This window comes from Podarcis muralis, chromosome 13 (genome assembly GCF_964188315.1).
Source record: "Podarcis muralis chromosome 13, rPodMur119.hap1.1, whole genome shotgun sequence".
NCBI lineage: Eukaryota > Metazoa > Chordata > Lepidosauria > Squamata > Lacertidae > Podarcis > Podarcis muralis.
The window spans coordinates 35,499,933-35,517,206 of record NC_135667.1 but is presented as its reverse complement, the minus strand read 5'-3'; the positions used below and the strand labels follow the sequence as shown (position 1 = coordinate 35,517,206).

Sequence of the window (17,274 nt, the reverse complement as noted above, 5' to 3'; positions counted from 1 at the left end):
CTTTCTGTAGGGAAGGTGCTCATAGATGGTATTTATCTTGTTATTTACATCCAGGCAGCGAATGTGTTTAATCCTGCTAGTAGCCGCCTTCTGTCCCCATAATTCTACTCACCCCACTCCACCCCCAGATGAAATCTCTCATGAAAGATGTGGAGGGGCTGTTTAGAGGATCACTACAATTATTGTCCATTAGCGTTTTCACCTCCATTTTGCAAATTGCAGATTGTACTTGATGGCCACTTGTTTAGATGGCTTTTTAAAAGGAGATTGGGCCAATTCCTGGAGGATGAATCCATCACTGACTACTAGTCACAATGGCTATAAGCACCTTCTAGATTCAGAGGCCATATGCTGTGGGATCCCCATTTCTGTGGCCTAACAGAAGGAGAACTTTATTGTCCTCTTGCCCTTGTTGTGGGCTTCCCACTGGCATGTGGTTGGTCACTGTGAGAACTAGGATGCTAGACTTAATGGGCTGATCTTGCTGGGGGTCTTACTGTATGTCTTTCCTCATCCTAGTCCAGTGAGATAGGCCACTGTATTCCCATTTTCTAGACTGAGGAACTGAGGCTGAGAGATGATGCCTTGCCCACAACCTCACAATGAGTCCACAGCAATTCTGGACAACACTAGTATATATCTGAATCCTACTGAATGCTAGTAGCTGCCTTCTGTCCCCATAATTGTACTCACTGCATTCCACCCCCAGATGAAACCTCTAAGGAACGATCTGGAGGTGCCGATTAGAGAATTACTACAATTCCAGCACATAGAGGGGAGGAAGTGTATGCATTTCCTCCTTGCTAAGCACCCAGTTTGCCAGCCCCACCTGTACGCTGTGGGTTAAACCACAGAGCCTAGGACTTGCCGATCAGAAGGTCAGCGGTTCGAATCCCTGTGACGGGGTAAGCTCCCATTGCTTGGTCCCTGCTCCTGCCAACCTAGCAGTTCGAAAGCACGCCGGTGCCAGTAGATAAATAGGTACCGCTCTGGCGGGAAGGTAAACGGCGTTTCCGTGCGCTGCTCTGGTTTCGCCAGAAGCAGCTTAGTCATGCTGGCCACATGACCCAGAAGCTGTACGCCGGCTCCCTCAGCCAATAAAGCGAGATGAGCGCCACAACCCCAGAGTTGGTCACCTAATGGTCAGGGGTCCCTTTACCCTTTACCTTTAAGCACCCAGTTTGCCAGCCCCACCTGTACAAAGAGAGACAGAATGTCCAAAAGTCACCTGCATATGCACAGTTAAGCATGCACGGGCACAAGATATGTGGATCCAGATTCCATTAGAATATGAGTCAAATGACGCTTGCTTGCATTTCAGGTGTCATTAGTGTGCATGCTCACTTCCCTCCACATTTGGGCTGTATCAAGGTAAAAGCATCATCTGGCACAACCTGCAATTTCACATTTTCAGTAGTTTCGCAAGAACAAAACAGGTTGTGGGCCATGAAGCTGTGCCCTGCCTAGCTGTTTTGAGTTGGTATTTATTTCCCGAACCGTAAGTGGCTTGAAAGTTCTCACCCATTTAACCGATCAGGAAACACCGTGTGAAATTGGTGGCCAAAACCAGAACAGTCAGGAAACAGCCTACAGCAGCCTTCTCTAACCTGGTGCCCTCTGCAGTTTTGTTGGACTACAACTCCCATCATCCCTGATCATTGGCTATGCTGGCTAGGGCTGATGGGCGCTGTAGTCCAAAACATTTGATGGGCACCATTTTGGGGGAAGGCTGGCCTAAGGTAGGGAATTTCCCAGACATAGCCGGAATACTGCAGTCGGAAGCAGTGTCCGGGCAGAAATCGCCAGTCCCTCAATTTATTTTATTTTATTTTTAGATTCTGCAAACAAACAAAACTCAACAATTTTGGCCAAAAACAAAAGCTCAATAATGTTGTGTCCGGATTTCCCCTTTTGAAATATGGCAACCCTAGCCTAAGGAGACAAATTTCAAATTCAGGTTGTTATTTTGGATCATCATCAGATATGACAGATTAGATAGGTAGATAGTTTCACAAGCTTTTTTCACCACTGCTTGGGTAGGAGAAAACACTTAAACGTCACTGTGTCTGTTTCCACCGATCTGTACATTCCTTGCAGTATCTATATGAGCACTCCCCAGATTAATTTAGCAATTAAATACGCCCCGTAAAAGGAGGAAATATAGACTATCGTGTTCCCTGCCAAAAAGACTAAGAACATAAAAGGAGCCTGCGGATCAGGACAATGGCCCATCTTATTCTAGCATCTTGTTCTCACCTGGTTTACTGGGTGCTGTGTTGGCCTCTCTCCAACCAAGATCACAAACGGCACCTGCTTTTCCAGACCATTGGGCATTTTCAAGACGCTATCTTGGGAGTCATTTTGGACTCACAGCTGTCCATGGAGGCGCAGGTCAATTCTGTGTCCAGGGCAGCTGTCTATCAGCTTCATCTGGTACGCAGTCTGAGACCCTACCTGCCCGCAGACTGTCTCACCAGAGTGGTGCATGCTCTACTTATCTCCCGCTTGGACTACTGCAATGTGCACTATGTGGGGCTACCTTTGAAGGTGACCTGGAAACTACAACTAATCCAGAATGTGGCAGCTAGACTGGTGACTGGGAGCGGCTGCCGAGAACATATAACAGCGGTCCTGAAAGACCTACATTGGCTCCCAGTAGGTTTTGAGCACAATTCAAAGTGTTGGTGCTGACCTTTAAAGCCCTAAATGGCCTCGGCCCAGTATACCTGAAGGAGCGTCTCCACCACCATCGTTCAGCCCGGACACTGAGGTCCTCCTCCGAGAGGTTCCCTCACTGTGAGAAGTGAGGTTACGGGGAACCAGGCAGATGGCCTTCTTGGTAGTGGTGCCTGCCCCATGGAACGACCTCCCATCAGATGTCAAGGAAATAAACAACTCTCTGACTTTCAGAAAACATCTGAAGACAGCCCTGTTTAGGGAAGTTTTTAATGTTTGATGTTTTATTGGGAGCGGTCCAGAGTGGCTGGGGAAAACCCAACCAGATGGGCAGGGTATGAATGAATGAATATTACAGTCATACCTCATGTTACATTTGCTTCATGTTACATTCTTTCAGGTTATGTTCCGCGGCGACCCGGAAGTATCGGAAAGGGTTACTTCCGGGTTTCGCCACTCATGCATGCGCACAAGCGCCAAATCACGCCGTGCACCTGTGCAGATATGGCGCTTAATGTTGTGCTCTTTTTATGTTGCAAATGGGCCTCCGGAAGGGATTCCGTTCTCAACCAGAGGTACCACTGTATCATTATCATTATTACAGTGTTACCTCGGGTTAAGTACTTAATTCATTCCGGAGGTCCGTTCTTAACCTGAAACTGTTCTTAACCTGAAGACCACTTTAGCTAATGGCGCCTCCCACTGCTGCCACGCTGCCACTGCACGATTTCTGTTCTCATCCTGAAGCAAAGTTCTTAACCCAAGGTACTATTTCTGGGTTAGCGGAGTCTGTAACCTGAAGCGCATGCAACCTGAAGCGTATGTAACCTGAGGTACCACTGTATTACTATTACTATCGTTACCATGGATGGTTAGGTGGCCAGTTGTTGTCCTCTGAGTCCCCCCTCCTGGTCCACTGGGCATGCAAGTCCATCTGCAGTCTGAATGCCCAGGCAACTGGACTCTTTTCTATCTGCTTCTCCTTGCAGGCGGGTGATAGCTGTGGAAGTCCTCTCCACCGCCTGAGGTCTCCTCTCCACGGTTCCCTCCAGGCCTCATCTCCTCTCTCCGGTTCCTCGCCCTTCACTCGCGCCGGCGAGTTCTCCTTTGATGCCCCGACAGTCCGGAGGTCGGTGGAGCAGGAAGAGCAGCCGTCGTCGCCCCTCATCCGTTACCGACCTCTGACCAACACCTCCTCCCAGGAGGCCTTAGGGGGCACCCCCACCAGCTCCTCGCCCAAGTCCTGCCACAGTTCAGACAGCTCACCCATCTATGCACGCAGGGAGAGGCACAGTGAAGGTAAGCCGGGGCTCTGGGCAGCTGGGGGCTGGTGGAAACCATAGACCTTGCTGTGGAGTTCATACGGAGCCCCCGGTCGTCTCACGGACTATTGACCCGTACACCACTAATCCGCTGCCACCAACCAGGTCCTCCCTGGTAGAATCACTTCAGTCTCAGTCAGCTTTTCAATTAATAAAGAAGAGTGTATTTTATTTCAGACACAAACAAAACTTTTACAGCATTCCAAACGTTGTTGCTCTTTACTTTCTTAGTCTTATTTTTCCTTTCTCTATCTCTTCTACATCCCCACACTAAAGAACCAACTGCCCTAACTGTCTCTCTATTACCGACTGCTTCTCCAACTGCCTTTCCCAACCAGCCAACCCACTAAAACCCAACCAACTGCCCACCAACAACTCCCAATGAACTCCTCCCAGAACTAGTTTTATAGACCCACTGACTCCACCCCCCTGGGTCCTGTCTGTGCAACCTATTTAACTATTTCCCCTCCAGCACTCTCTCATATATGTTAACGTCACACTTGCCACAACACATGTCATCGAGGAAAGAAGTGCCTAAAGGGCACATAACCTGCCTGCAGATGCACCAACCTACCTGCAGCTCTCCCTAGATTGATTTGATGCAGAAAAGGTTATGCCTCCATCCTCCCAGATATATCCTGTAAGTTCTTAAAGAAAGTAAACACACGATAACCTCCAAAAAAAAAAGTTATTTCTGTATGCCACTACTGCGGCCCCTGTTTTGTTAGCCCAAAAATTGAAAATGAGCGAAGTCCCAACTAAAGAAGAATGGCAACTTAAACTGACGGAATATGTGCAGCTTGCGGAACTAACATATAAAATAAGAGAACAAGAAGCACATAAGTTTAAAGAAGATTGGAAAATGTTTACTGAATATATGGGAGGAAATTGTGTACACTTGAAAACGTTGGCAGCATTAAGATAAATTCAACAGTGTAAATAAGTTTTGATGGATGTAATAACGGAATAAAAGGGAAAGGGAAAGGTACCCCTGACCATTAGGACCAGTCGCGGACGACTCTGGGGTTGCGCACTCATCTCGCTCTATAGGCCGAGGGAGCCGGCGTTTGTCCGCAGACAGCTTCCAGGTCATGTGGCCCGCGTGACACAGCTGCTTCTGGTGAACCAGAGCAGCGCACGGAAACGCCGTTTACCTTCCCGCCAGAGCAGTACCTATTTATCTACTTGCACTTTGGTGTGCTTTTGAACTGCTAGGTGGGCAGGAGTTGGGACTGAACAATGGAAGCTCACTCCGTCGTGGGGATTCGAACCACTGACCTTCCGATTGGCAAGCCCTAGGCTCTGTGGTTTAGACCACAGCGCCACTGAATGGTACAGTTTATGTAAAATATGCAGAGATTTATGTTATGCAAAATGAACCATGGAAAGAAAAGAAGGGAAATCATTGATATTTTAAGGTTATTTAAATCAATACACTAAATTGTAAAACATTTTCTCTTGAATAATATTCCTTGCACATCTTTCCAAGGCTTCATTTCAGCCAGGGCTTCATTTCAGAGCTTAGTTTTCCAACCCCAGGCCGTATGAGCAGAACACGGGAAATATTAGTAAAAACAACCGAGCTCTTGAGCATGTGCAGAAAGTTGGTTGGCGGGGGTGGGGTGGCGAGTATAAAAAGGAGAATTTCCCAGATGCCAAGATCCAGGTTTGGGTGCAAGAAATCTTTGGTGAAAGAACTCCAGCAGATATTTAAAATCACAAAATATGCAACAAAGCAAAGCATGTAAATATAGGCTACTGTGCCTTTAAAATATGCTCTTCTAAGGTCCTTCCAAATTCAAAGCACAGAAAAAGACCACACATTTGGAAAGCTAAAATTTTTTACTTACAAACTCTTCAAAGGTCAGGTTCATGTGCTTTTCCATACAGCAGTCAGAAAACACAGGCAGCAAAACTTAGGCTAATTCAAAAGTGATCAAAATCCCTACATTATTTGTGTATCAGGCTTTGGCCTAAGCACTTCTCATTTCAGAAATTAAACACTGTTCCCTCTCACCTCCCCGTTTCCCCTTCCAGATGATAGCCGGGACACGAGCCCGCCAGATCCTGCAAGCCCAACTATTGGTCTCGACAAGAAAACCCGACGGAAGTTTCTGGATTTAGGGTGAGTCTTGAAAGTTGGCTATTCAGAGACAAGGAGTGGACCACACTGATTCATTTTGTATCTTTGGGGTCTCTTTCACAGCCCCCTCTGCTTGTGTGCTTTCTACATATCTGAGAACTGCACCTGGTTTTTTCACGTGTGCCTAATTGTCCCCTTCCTGATGCACAGGGTCACCCTCAGAAGGGCATCTTCTGGGAAGAGCAGGAAAGAAAAAGGGGGCAATCGACTCTCCATGGGCAACAGGTAAGCAATTGGCAATTTCCTGAGGCTCCTCTCAAATTGATTTCTCATGGAACTCTGTAAATTATGTGGAAGGTGGGTGATACACAGACGTGCGCACACACACACACACATAATAGAGGGGCGTCAGAAACATCCACCCGAAAAAGTGCCATGCAATTGTGTCTGAATAAGACAACCCTAGTGATAGCTTTTACAGGTTTTCCCAAACTTGGGTCTCCAGCTGTTTTTTTGACTACAGCTCCCGTTATCCTTAGCTAGCAGGTCCAGTGGTCAGGGATGATGGGAATTGTAGTCCCCAAACAGTGGGAGCAGCGCCGGATTTACGTATAAGCTAAACAAGCTATAGCTTAAAGGTAAAGGTACCCCTGCCCGTACAGGCCAGTCGTGTCCGACTCTAGGGTTGTGCGCCCATCTCACTTAAGAGGCCGGGGGACAGCGCTGTCCGGAGACACTTCCGGGTCACGTGGCCAGCGTGACAAAGCTGCTCTGGCGAGCCAGCACCAGCGCAGCACATGGAAATGCCGTTTACCTTCCCACTATAAAGCGGTACCTATTTATCTACTTGCACTTAGGGGTGCTTTCGAACTGCTAGGTGGGCAGGAGCTGGGACCGAAGGACGGGAGCTCACCCCGCCGTGGGGATTCGAACCGCCGACCATGTGATCGGCAAGTCCTAGGCGCTGAGGTTTTACCCACAGCGCCACCCACGTCCCTTAGCTATAGCTTAGTCCCCCACAAAATTTAAAGGGGAAAAAACTGGATGCACATTTCCAAAATATAAGATAAAAAACAAATCAAGTAAAACCTACATACAGCAACAGTGTTTTGTGTTGTGTAGGCTCCTATGATGTAAGTCATGGGCCCTTCCTGCTAGCCTGCTCCCTAAAATATCACTGGTTTGCTCATTTCTATATATAGGGTGCCTACATTCTGCTATTCATAATTAGTAGTAGTTTGCATCATATACTTACACGTATTATTATTTCATGTTATAGCAAGTTTCTAGAGACTAGATTATGAGTCTTTGTAAATTGTGTTTCTAAAGGAACTTTTGTGATTGCCAAATACCAATGTGTTTGCATTATTAAGTTTGTTATGAATAAAAAATCATTTTAGGCAAGAGTTTAATAATTATTTCAGTATTAATATACTTCTTAATTGTATTTCAGTTCAATAATTACTATGATAAAATACGTATTTTGTTATGTGCAAATGGCTTTAGATACCTATTAGGGTCCATAAATTACCATATAGCATATATTCAACACAAAAAACAGTGACAATTTGTTGTTGACAAAGGACAGCTGGACATATAAAGGGCCCCGTTACCTTCAGTAGCTTAGGGCCTCATCTAACCTAAATCTGGGGGGAGAGTTTGGGAATCACTGGATTAGAGCTTGTTTTCCTGGAAATTTCACAACTGTGCCGAGGCATATATGTGAAACTAATCCGTCTCTGACCATGTTTCATATTTGGATTCATGCTCCCCATCACAATAAAAATAAATAAAATAAATAAAAATTAAGATTTATTTTTTAAGTGAATCTTGTACAGATAGGAAGGAAATATAGCTAAATGCAACAAAATACCACACAATTTATTGGTTCTTTTAACAGTACAGTGGTACCTTGGTTCCCGAATGGCTTAGTTGTCGAACAAATCGGCTCCCAAATGCCAGAAACCCGGAAGTGACTGTTCCAGTTTGCAAACGTTTTTCGGAAGCTGAATGTCCAACGCAGCTTCTGCGGCTTCCGATTGGCTGCAGGAGCTTCCTGCAGCCAATCAGAAGCCGCGCTTTGGTTTCTGAACCGTTTCGGGAGTTGAACGGACTCCCGGAACAGATTAAGTTCGAGAACCAAGGTTCCGCTATATAATGATTACTTATCAGTTCAGATTATCATTTCTCACTTGCGTGACTGAAATTGCTTCTAATATTGCTTTTCCAGCACTTTAGCACTTAGTTCTGATCCCAGTATTGCACAAAGGACGTGGGTGGCGCTGTGGGCTAAACCACAGAGCCTAGGACTTGCTGATCAGAAGGTTGGCGATTCGAATCCCCGCGACGGGGTGAGCTCCCGTTGCTCGGTCCCTGCTCCTGCCAACCTAGCAGTTCGAAAGCACCTCAAAGTGCAAGTAGATAAATAGGTATCGCTCCAGTGGGAAGGTAAACGGTGTTTCCGTGTGCTGCTCTGGTTCGCCAGAAGCGGCTTAGTCATGCTGGCCACATGACCCGGAAGCTGTACGCCGGCTCCCTCGGCCAATAAAGCGAGATGAGCACCGCAACCCCAGAGTCAGTCATGACTGGACCTGATGGTCAGGGGTCCCTTTACCTTTACCTATGTCAGTATTCAAGTGGGAGTCGCTTTTCCAATCCCACGACCTCCCCAGATTTTTCTTATCGCAAGTTATATTGTCAGCTTTGCAACCCCATTTCCTTGCTGTTAATACTTGTCCCCCTTTCCTGCAGGGAGCCGATGGAGGGCCCCAGCCGCTCCTCTGCCTCGACCTTCATGCCTTTCTCCTGGTTCACGGACAGCGGCAAAGGCTCCGCCTCCTCAGGAAGCACTGCCTCCCCCACCTCCTCCCCCAAGAATGAGGCCTTCAGCCGCAAGAAGTCTGCCTCGCAGGTTATGAGTCCGTCTGATGGGTAATGGGCTGGTACCCCAAGCCCCATACTAGGGCATGGTTGGCAGTGGTGTAGTGTGTGTGTAGGGGGTCACAGGGGTGGTTTCCCCAGGTGCAAGAATGTTAGGGGGCACAAAATGTCAGCACCCGGTGCTGCCTCAATACAGTTCCTGGGCTCCGTTGAAAACGGCTTCTCCGTGCAAACCAGGAAGGGACCTTTCCAGACAACGGAACAACTCTTCCATTCTTAACCCTGCGGCTTCAACCTCCTGGGTGCCGTTGGTGCCGTTAGGCAGTTGAATGTGCATGTGTACTCCGTCCTTATCCCTCCCTCCCACTCTCTCCGCACTGCCCCGGGCACCGACAACCCACGCTACACCACTGACAGCTTATGCTGTTTTGGTGAGGCTGAGAAAGAGCAGCTTTTCCTAGCGAGCGTGAGCTGGGTTATTGGAGGAAATTCATCACCAAATGAGGAGACCCAGATTTGCATACAGTTTGTGTATGCAGATGTTGTGTGTTGTCATTCGCCCCACCCCCGGTTACATGTGATCAACTAGTGTGCAACCACGTATACGCGTGGCACTGGGAAATAAATAAATAGGTTCAAACCAGGAAATGGAGAGCTGGAGAGTCCTTGTGCTTGAGAGGACATCCTCCCCGGAGCCCAGGGAGGATGTCAATGAAGGCAGACGAAGCCCAGAGACCAGAGGGGCCCTGTGGGGCTTTATTTAGGCTGCTCAGCCCCCCCCCCCCCCGCCTAGCAGCTGACTTATGGGGTAGCGCAGCAGCTTTAGTTGAGGAGAGAGTTGTGTGAAGAGAGAGAGCAGGAGCAAGAGCAGAAAGGAACAGGCATTTAGAGGCCTGTTAGCCTCTTGCATGATTTTCTCATATGTGTGCAGGCCTCCAGAATATAACCCCCGCAAGAGTGGTGTTATTCCTGCATAAGACTGGTGTATCCATGTGTGTGTCCCGCCCCCGTGCCTCCAGTACAATAATTGTTTGTCTACCGCAACATTTATAAACAGTAATGCAAATATAAACAATATTTTATATATATACACACACACACACACACTATATATATACTATATATACTACACACACACACCCTGCACCCTGCCCTCCCTGGCCAAGACCGGGCTCAGGGCGGCTAACATCAACTATAAAAACAATTGATTAAAATACAACTTAAAAACAGGATTGAAGTACAACTTAAAATGCAGCCTCATTTCAGTGGAAGCCCAGATCAAAAACTGTTTTGGGGTGAGAAAACGTCAAATCTTCACCAAGGCCAACTATCCAGACTGGTCCTGCGTGGGCCAGAAAAAAACAAAGTGCCAGGGAAGTCCCCAAATAGGGGTTCCGTCACAGAAGGAAAAGGAAAGAGGGGGAGGAGAGCAGGCTTGTTCCAAGCCAAAGGCCAGGCGGAACAACTCTGTCTTACAGGCCCTAAAGAAAGAAATCAGATCCCACAGGGCCCTGGTCTCATGAGGCAGAGCGTTCCACCAGGCTGGAGCCAGTGTTGAAAAGGCCCTGGCCCCTGTTGAGGCTAATCTGACTTCCTTAGGGCCCGGAACCTCTAGAATATTACTATTTATGGACCTTAAGGTCCTCCGCGGGGCATAACCAGGAGAGGTAGTCTCATAGGTACGAGGGTCCTAGGGTCCTATGAATAAATATTCAGTGAAAACACTCGCCGATAGCAAGAGCTAACAATAAAGAATACAGTGGTGCCTCGCAAGACAAAATTAATTCGTTCCGCAAGTTTTGTCGTCTTGCGATTTTTTCGTCTTGCGAAGCACGGTTTTCCATAGGAATGCATTGAAAATCAATCAATGCGTTCCTATGGAAACCGCCTTCAGACCAGGTCCGGGGACAGTCTGTCCCCCGACCTCTTCTGAAGGCTGGGGGGGCTTTTCTTCCCACCCCCAGCATTTTAAAAAACCCCGGGACAGCGGGGGACTTCTCCGCTGTCCGGGGCGATTTTAAAATGCTGGCGGGCGGCAGCGAAGGCTTCGCTCCCGCCCGCCAGTATTTTAAGATCGCCCCGGACAGCGGAGAAGTCCCCCGCTGTCCCGGGGTTTTTTAAAATGCTGGCGGGCGGCAGGGAAGGCTTCGCTGCCGCCCGCCAGCATTTTAAAATCGCCCCGGACAGCGGAGAAGTCCTCCGCTGTCCCGGGGTTTTTAAAAAACCTCTCCGCCCCCCCCGCCAGGCTTCGGAAGGCTGCTCCGAAGCCTGGCGGCGGGAGGTCTCTCCGCCCCCCCGCCAGGCTTCGGAGCAGCCTTCCAAAGCCTGGCGGAGGGGCGGACAGACCTCCTCCCCCCGTCAGGCTTCGGAGCAGCCTTCCGAAGCCTGGCGGAGGGGCGGACAGACCTCCTCCCCCCGCCAGGCTTCGGAGCAGCCTTCCGAAGCCTGGCGGAGGGGCGGACAGACCTCCTCCCCCCGCCAGGCTTCGGAGCAGCCTTCCGAAGCCTGGCGGGGGGGCGGAGAGACCTCCTCCCGCCGCCTGGCTTCGGAGCATCCTTCCGAAGCCTGTGGGGGGCCGGAGAGACCTCCTCCCGCTGCCAGGCTACGGAGGAGGTCCGAGGACAGTGGGGAAGACGCGCTGCCCTTCCCCACTGTCCCGGAGATTTCCCTATGGGCTTTCGTCTTGCGAAGGAAGCCCATAGGGAAATTCGTTTTGCGAAGCGCCTCCGCGACGGAAAACCCTTTTGTCTAGCGGGTTTTCCGTCTTGCGAGGCGTTCGTCTTGCGGGGCACCACTGTAACGTGCGGATAAGTAGCAAACTAGAACACATATCCCAAACTGAATCTTGACTCCAGCAGCAACCCCTAATCGATATCTCACCCCAATGTTTTCCTGCTAGGAACCATAGGCAGCAGAAGCAGCCTTTGTAGCTGGAGTCAGTCAGCCCCACCACCACACCCGGCCTGGTCGCAAAGGGCCAGGCTGAGAGTCACCTTGCAGGAATTTTCCTTAACCCTTCTCTGTCCTGCCAACAGGAATCTACCCTGAGTGATGACTCCACCCCTCCCAGCAGTAGCAGCAGCCCCAAGACCCTGAGCGGAGCTCATCCTGAGACGACAAAGTGCTCCTACCCCTACCACACCCTGTCCCAGTCATCTGATGAGGTAATTCCCCTGGCAAGCGATGCCCTGGTGCACCTGGGACTTTTGAACCATCTGCGCAATGCCACCGATATCTCCACCAGGGACACGGGTGGCGCTGTGGTCTAAACCACTGAGCCTCTTGGGCTTGCCGATCAGAAGGTTGGCGGTTCGAATCCGTGCAATGGGGTGAGCTCCAGTTGCTCTGTCCCAGCTCCTGCCAACCTAGCAGTTCGAAAGCACGCCAGTGCAAGTAGATAAATAGGTACCGCTGCAGCGGGAAGGTAAACGGCGCTTCCGTGTGCTCTGGTTTCTGTCACAGTGTTTCATTGCACCAGAAGCGGTTCAGTCCTGCTGGCCACATGACCCAGAAAGCTGTCTGTGGACAAATGCCAGCTCCCTTGGCCTGAAAGTGAGATGAGCGCCGCAACCCCATTGTCATGTTTGACTGGACCTAACCGTCCAGAGATCTGTTACCTTTTTACCTCCCTCCAGTCTGCCCTTTAATGAGGACTAGTAACGTTTTTCTCTTGGATCCTGAATGCACCTGTCTTTGGCTCAACCTGCTCTTCTGAGAGGCGATATCTTGAGCAAAGGCTCACCAGCGCTGAACCATGTGAACAACTAATAAAATAACCAGGGCCTCTGAGCATGGGCAGAATACACCACTCGCTACCGACGGCAGCCCAAGCTGGATGATGGTCTCTCCTTTTATATTGTAAACCGCCCTGCGATCCTCAGATGGATAAATTTAACCAGGGCTGGTTTTTTTGGAAAAATAGTGCCAGAATTCATCATTCTCTTAGAATGACAATGGTGCCCACCTGAGAGGTGCCGGAACTGAGTTCCAGTGCATTCCATCGGGGGTTGGGGGTCCTGAATTTAATAAATAAGTAAAAACAAAAACATCAAGATGCATTATTATTATTATTATTATTATTATTATTATTATTATTATTATCATCAGTGCTTTTCTTCTAGCAGAAAAAGGTACCGGTACTATGTACCCCTGAGTACCCAGGAAAACAACAGCAACACTGATTATCATCATCATCATCATCATCATCATCATTCATTGCATACTCTCATAATCCTCTCTGCAGTTCCTGGATGAGCCTCTGAGTGCAGCTTCGACGTGGAGCAGTCAGAAAGTGGGACAGTGGTTGGAGAGCTTGAACCTGGAGCAATACATGGCAGAATTTGCCGCCCAGGAAGTGGACGGCCAGCAGCTCCTCCTCCTCGATGGAACCAAGCTGAAGGTGACGGAAAAGAGGGGCGAGGGGGTTTGCATCCCAGCCACGCCCCTGCTTTGCAAGCTCTGCTGGCGGGATGGCAATGCTTTTCTGCTTTAGTGGACTGCAGAGAGCTTTGGGGTTCTTTCTTTGACCAGTGGGTGGCTGGTGAGCCGCTGGTTTATACCACTAAGGTGGGTTTGGCTCTGACATGGTCGCTAGGGATAGCCTAACTACTGTTGCCTATTTACAGATAGGTAGCCGTGTTGGTCTGCCATAGTCAAAACAAAAAAATTCCTTCCAGTAGCACCTTAAAGACCAACTAAGTTAGTTCTTGGTATCAAGATATCGACATACCAAGAACTAACTTAGTTGGTCTTTAAGGTGCTACTGGAAGGAATTTTTTTTGTTTTTACTGTTGCCTATGCTCTGGTAACCTCAAGGTTAGATTACTGCAATGCGTTATATGTAGGGCTGCCTTTGAAGGCGGTTCGGAGACTTCAGCTGGTGTGGCCAGGTTGCTCACCGGAGCAAGACGGCTTGAGCATATTACACCAATCCTGGTCCAACTGCACTGGCTACCAATTAGTTTCTGGGCCCAATTCACAGTGCTGGTTTTGACCTATAAAGCCTTAAATGGCTCAGGACTGCAATACCTCAAGGACCGCCTCTTTCCATATGTACCTACCCTGACCCTGAGATCATCTTCTGAGGCCCTCCTTCATGTGCCTCCTCCTCAAGAGGTCCGGAGGGTGGCAACACAAGAACAGGGCCTTCTCTGCAGTGGCTCCCAGTCTGTGGAATGCTCTCCCCAGGGAAGTTCGCCTGGTGCCTTCATTACACACCTTTAGGCGCCAGGCAAAAATGTTCCTCTTTAACCAGGCCTTTGGTTGATCCAATTTACATCCTATGCCCTTTTAAAATGTGGCTCTTTTGGGGGGGGGGGAGGTATTATTGGATTATTGCTTTTATTTTTATTTTATATACTGTGATCCTTTTATGTGAACTGCCGTGAGACCTCCGGGTATAGGGTGGTATATAAATTCAACAAATAAATAAAATAATAATAACAATAATAATAATAATAATAATAATAATAATAATAATAATAATAATATCCCCCTTGCAGATAAGGTTCGATACAGATACACAGAACCTAATTTTTTTAGTGTTTACTAGCGAGCACCTAATTAACTTTTGCAGACACTGCAAAAAAAGGTGGCAAACGTTATTTAGGACGGCACCTGCAGAACTAAAATGAACTCAGGAACTTTCAACGGGCAAGGAATCCTAGGAGTACATGAAGCTGTTTTGTCTGGAATATTTGTCCATGTAACCCAGTGCTGTCTGTTCCAGCCGTAGCCAGGATGATGCCATCATCCCTGCTGGAAACATTGGCTCGGGGTTATGAGAGTCACCATTCAAAAAATCGGGATGGGTATCACTGTGGCTCCCCTTGGCCAGCTGTACCAGCAGGGACTGTCACAGGGTCTCAGCTTTTTCAACACCTGCCATTTGATTTTTTTAAAACCATTGAAGCCAGGGGTTGAGTACAGGACTCTTCTTTTGACAAGATGGCACTCTAGGATGAGAAAAGAGAAAGAAGAGCAGATGTACCATAATGTCAGAGACTGACAGGCCACTGGGAAGGAGGACTGGAGTCTGACTTGGGAAAAGGGGTCATTGATTTGGGGGGAAATCAGAGGCAGGGGAAGTTTCAGAGCTGGAGGGCTGAGCAGAGGATAGGTCAGAAGAAGGGGAAGAAGAGGCAGGTCAGGCAAAGGAAGGACCAGGTGCTTCCCCCCCTCCTGCACCATTTCCCCGGAACCAGGAGGGGACTGAAGAGGGAGGAGCAGAGGAAGTTTCCACTCAGGCCTAGTCTCAGCTCATCAGGGGAGGTACATAAACCGGTGGAGGGAGAGTGGCCCCCTCTTGCTGTAACTGCTCCATAGAGCGTGGACCCAGGAATAGCTGTCTAGACGCTAGGTTGTTGTGCGTAGTTATCCAGAGCTGCAGAAGTGGCAGGGTTATCTTAAACAATAGAGACTTAACTATCTGCCATGTTCATTCCTTTGGCTGCAAAGTGCCCTTGACACACATTTGAGTGTCTGACCACAGATTACTGCCTAGTCAGCCAGCTTAAGAACATCTTCTGTGAAGGTGGTGTCTGAGCCCTGACCTCCACTGCAGGAAGAACGGAGATACAGAAAGCGATGCTATTGCTGATATTCAGGAGTCTCAGCTTGGGCCCATGACTGTGGGTGCCCAGGGCCATGGGTGCCTTGCAGTGTGCACTGAAATTTGTGGGTGCCCAGCCCCTTTATGGGGAATTTTGTGGGTGCTCGGGCCCCCAGGAAGTTGGCACCTATGTGGATATTTGTGTGTGTGTGTGTGCTGAGGACACAACCTTCTGAACTTTGCATGTTCCAAATTCTCCCGCCACGTCCCTGCAGGCTCTCGGCGTCAGCAACTCTCACGACCGTTCCCTCCTCAAGAGGAAGCTGAAGGATCTGAACGCGGCCGTCGAGAAGGAGAGGAAAGCTCAGGAGAAAGTAGAGAAGCAAAAGAAGCAGAAGAAGAAAGAGCGGGAACTGGAACAGAAGAAGAGCTAAGCTAAATGGAGTGTGGGGGGCGGGAAATACGGGGGTGGCTGCTTCCAGGCGCTCGGGGCTCACACCCTCTTCACCCACGGAGCATTTCTAGGGTGGGGGTGGGATGGATCATCTGCAAACTGGGAAACGGACGGGGGAGGGACCAGAAGCAGGCGGCGCGCTGCCGGCGAAGGTTAAGGGTTTGGGTGGGGGCTGAACCTGCTGTGGAACTGGGCATGACAGAGATGGCGCTGGCAGCCGGACACCACCGCCGATGGCCGAGTTGGGCCACGGAGGAGAAGGCGATACCTCTGCCCAGTGGCGTCCTCACCCCCTTTCATCGCCTGGACGGTCCAACCGCATGTTCAGCGGGCCCAGGAGCCCTCCTGATGCGGGAAGGGCGGTGGCGCAGATGCGAACCGAAGCCACGACCGGCGAACACCTTCCGATCACACCTCCCGTCAACTCCATTCCGCTCCCTCCAGCGGCCCGGATGTGTCCTCGCCCGATCGGTGCCATTTGGGTGTCCCCTCACACCGCCTCGTTCCTGCGAGGCGGGCCACGGCTGCCTCAAGAGACACAAGCCACAGGTACACTTGTGCGCACAAACACACTCACACACCATTTCCCCAAACGGAAAAGGACGAGATGAATGCACAGCACCACTACCTTGTCTGTCTCTCCCCACTCCCCAGCCCTGCATCCTCCCTCCTGAACGGGTTCTGTATCAGGTCTGCTCAGGCCTGACTTCTTCCCCACCCCTGGCGACCTGCATTGCGGAGAAAAGGGGGCAGGGGGAGGCTCAGCGAAGAGGAAGACATGTGTGAGAGAGCCACAGATGTCTGGTGAATACACAATAAGGAACCACAAGGAATAAAAGAAAGTTTTAAATTGTTCCCAGGATGTGCTCCTATTATTATTATTATTATTATTTTGCATTGAAGGGGAAGTGGCGGGGTATTGTTGTTTAGTCGTTTAGTCATGTCTGACTCTTCGTGACTCCATGGACCAGAGCACGCCATGCACTTCTGTCTTCCACTGCCTCTTGCAGTTTGGTCAAACTCATGCTGGTAACCTCGAAAACACTATCCAACCATCTCGTCCTCTGTCGTCTCCTTCTCCTTGTGCCCTCCATCTTTCCCAACATCAGGGTCTTTTCCAGGGAGTCTTCTCTTCTCATGAGGTGGCCAAAGTATTGGAGTCTCAGCTTCAGGATCTGCCCTTCCAGTGAGCACTCAGGGCTGATTTCCTTAAGAATGGATAGCTTTGATCTTCTTGCAGTCCATGGGACTCTCAAGAGTCTCCTCCAGCACCATAATTCAAAAGCATGAATTCTTCGACGATCTGCCT

General features: G+C 49.4%; 1 protein-coding gene across 2 annotated transcripts in view; it reads left to right on the top strand.

Moving 5' to 3' along the window:
* The window catches only part of SAMD14 (sterile alpha motif domain containing 14), a 31,330-nt gene extending 14,510 nt beyond the window's left edge, over positions 1–16,820 (top strand). For both annotated transcript variants that reach the window (XM_077917369.1, XM_077917371.1), the window contains exons 4-10: positions 3,666–3,975; positions 6,036–6,123; positions 6,292–6,366; positions 8,833–8,992; positions 11,997–12,125; positions 13,205–13,360; positions 15,787–16,820. In XM_077917369.1, coding sequence (XP_077773495.1) covers positions 3,666–3,975; positions 6,036–6,123; positions 6,292–6,366; positions 8,833–8,992; positions 11,997–12,125; positions 13,205–13,360; positions 15,787–15,945 — 1,077 coding nt within the window. In that variant the 3' untranslated portion in view covers positions 15,946–16,820. The remainder of the gene's footprint in view (positions 1–3,665; positions 3,976–6,035; positions 6,124–6,291; positions 6,367–8,832; positions 8,993–11,996; positions 12,126–13,204; positions 13,361–15,786) is intronic.
* Positions 16,821–17,274: the final 454 nt, after the last annotated feature.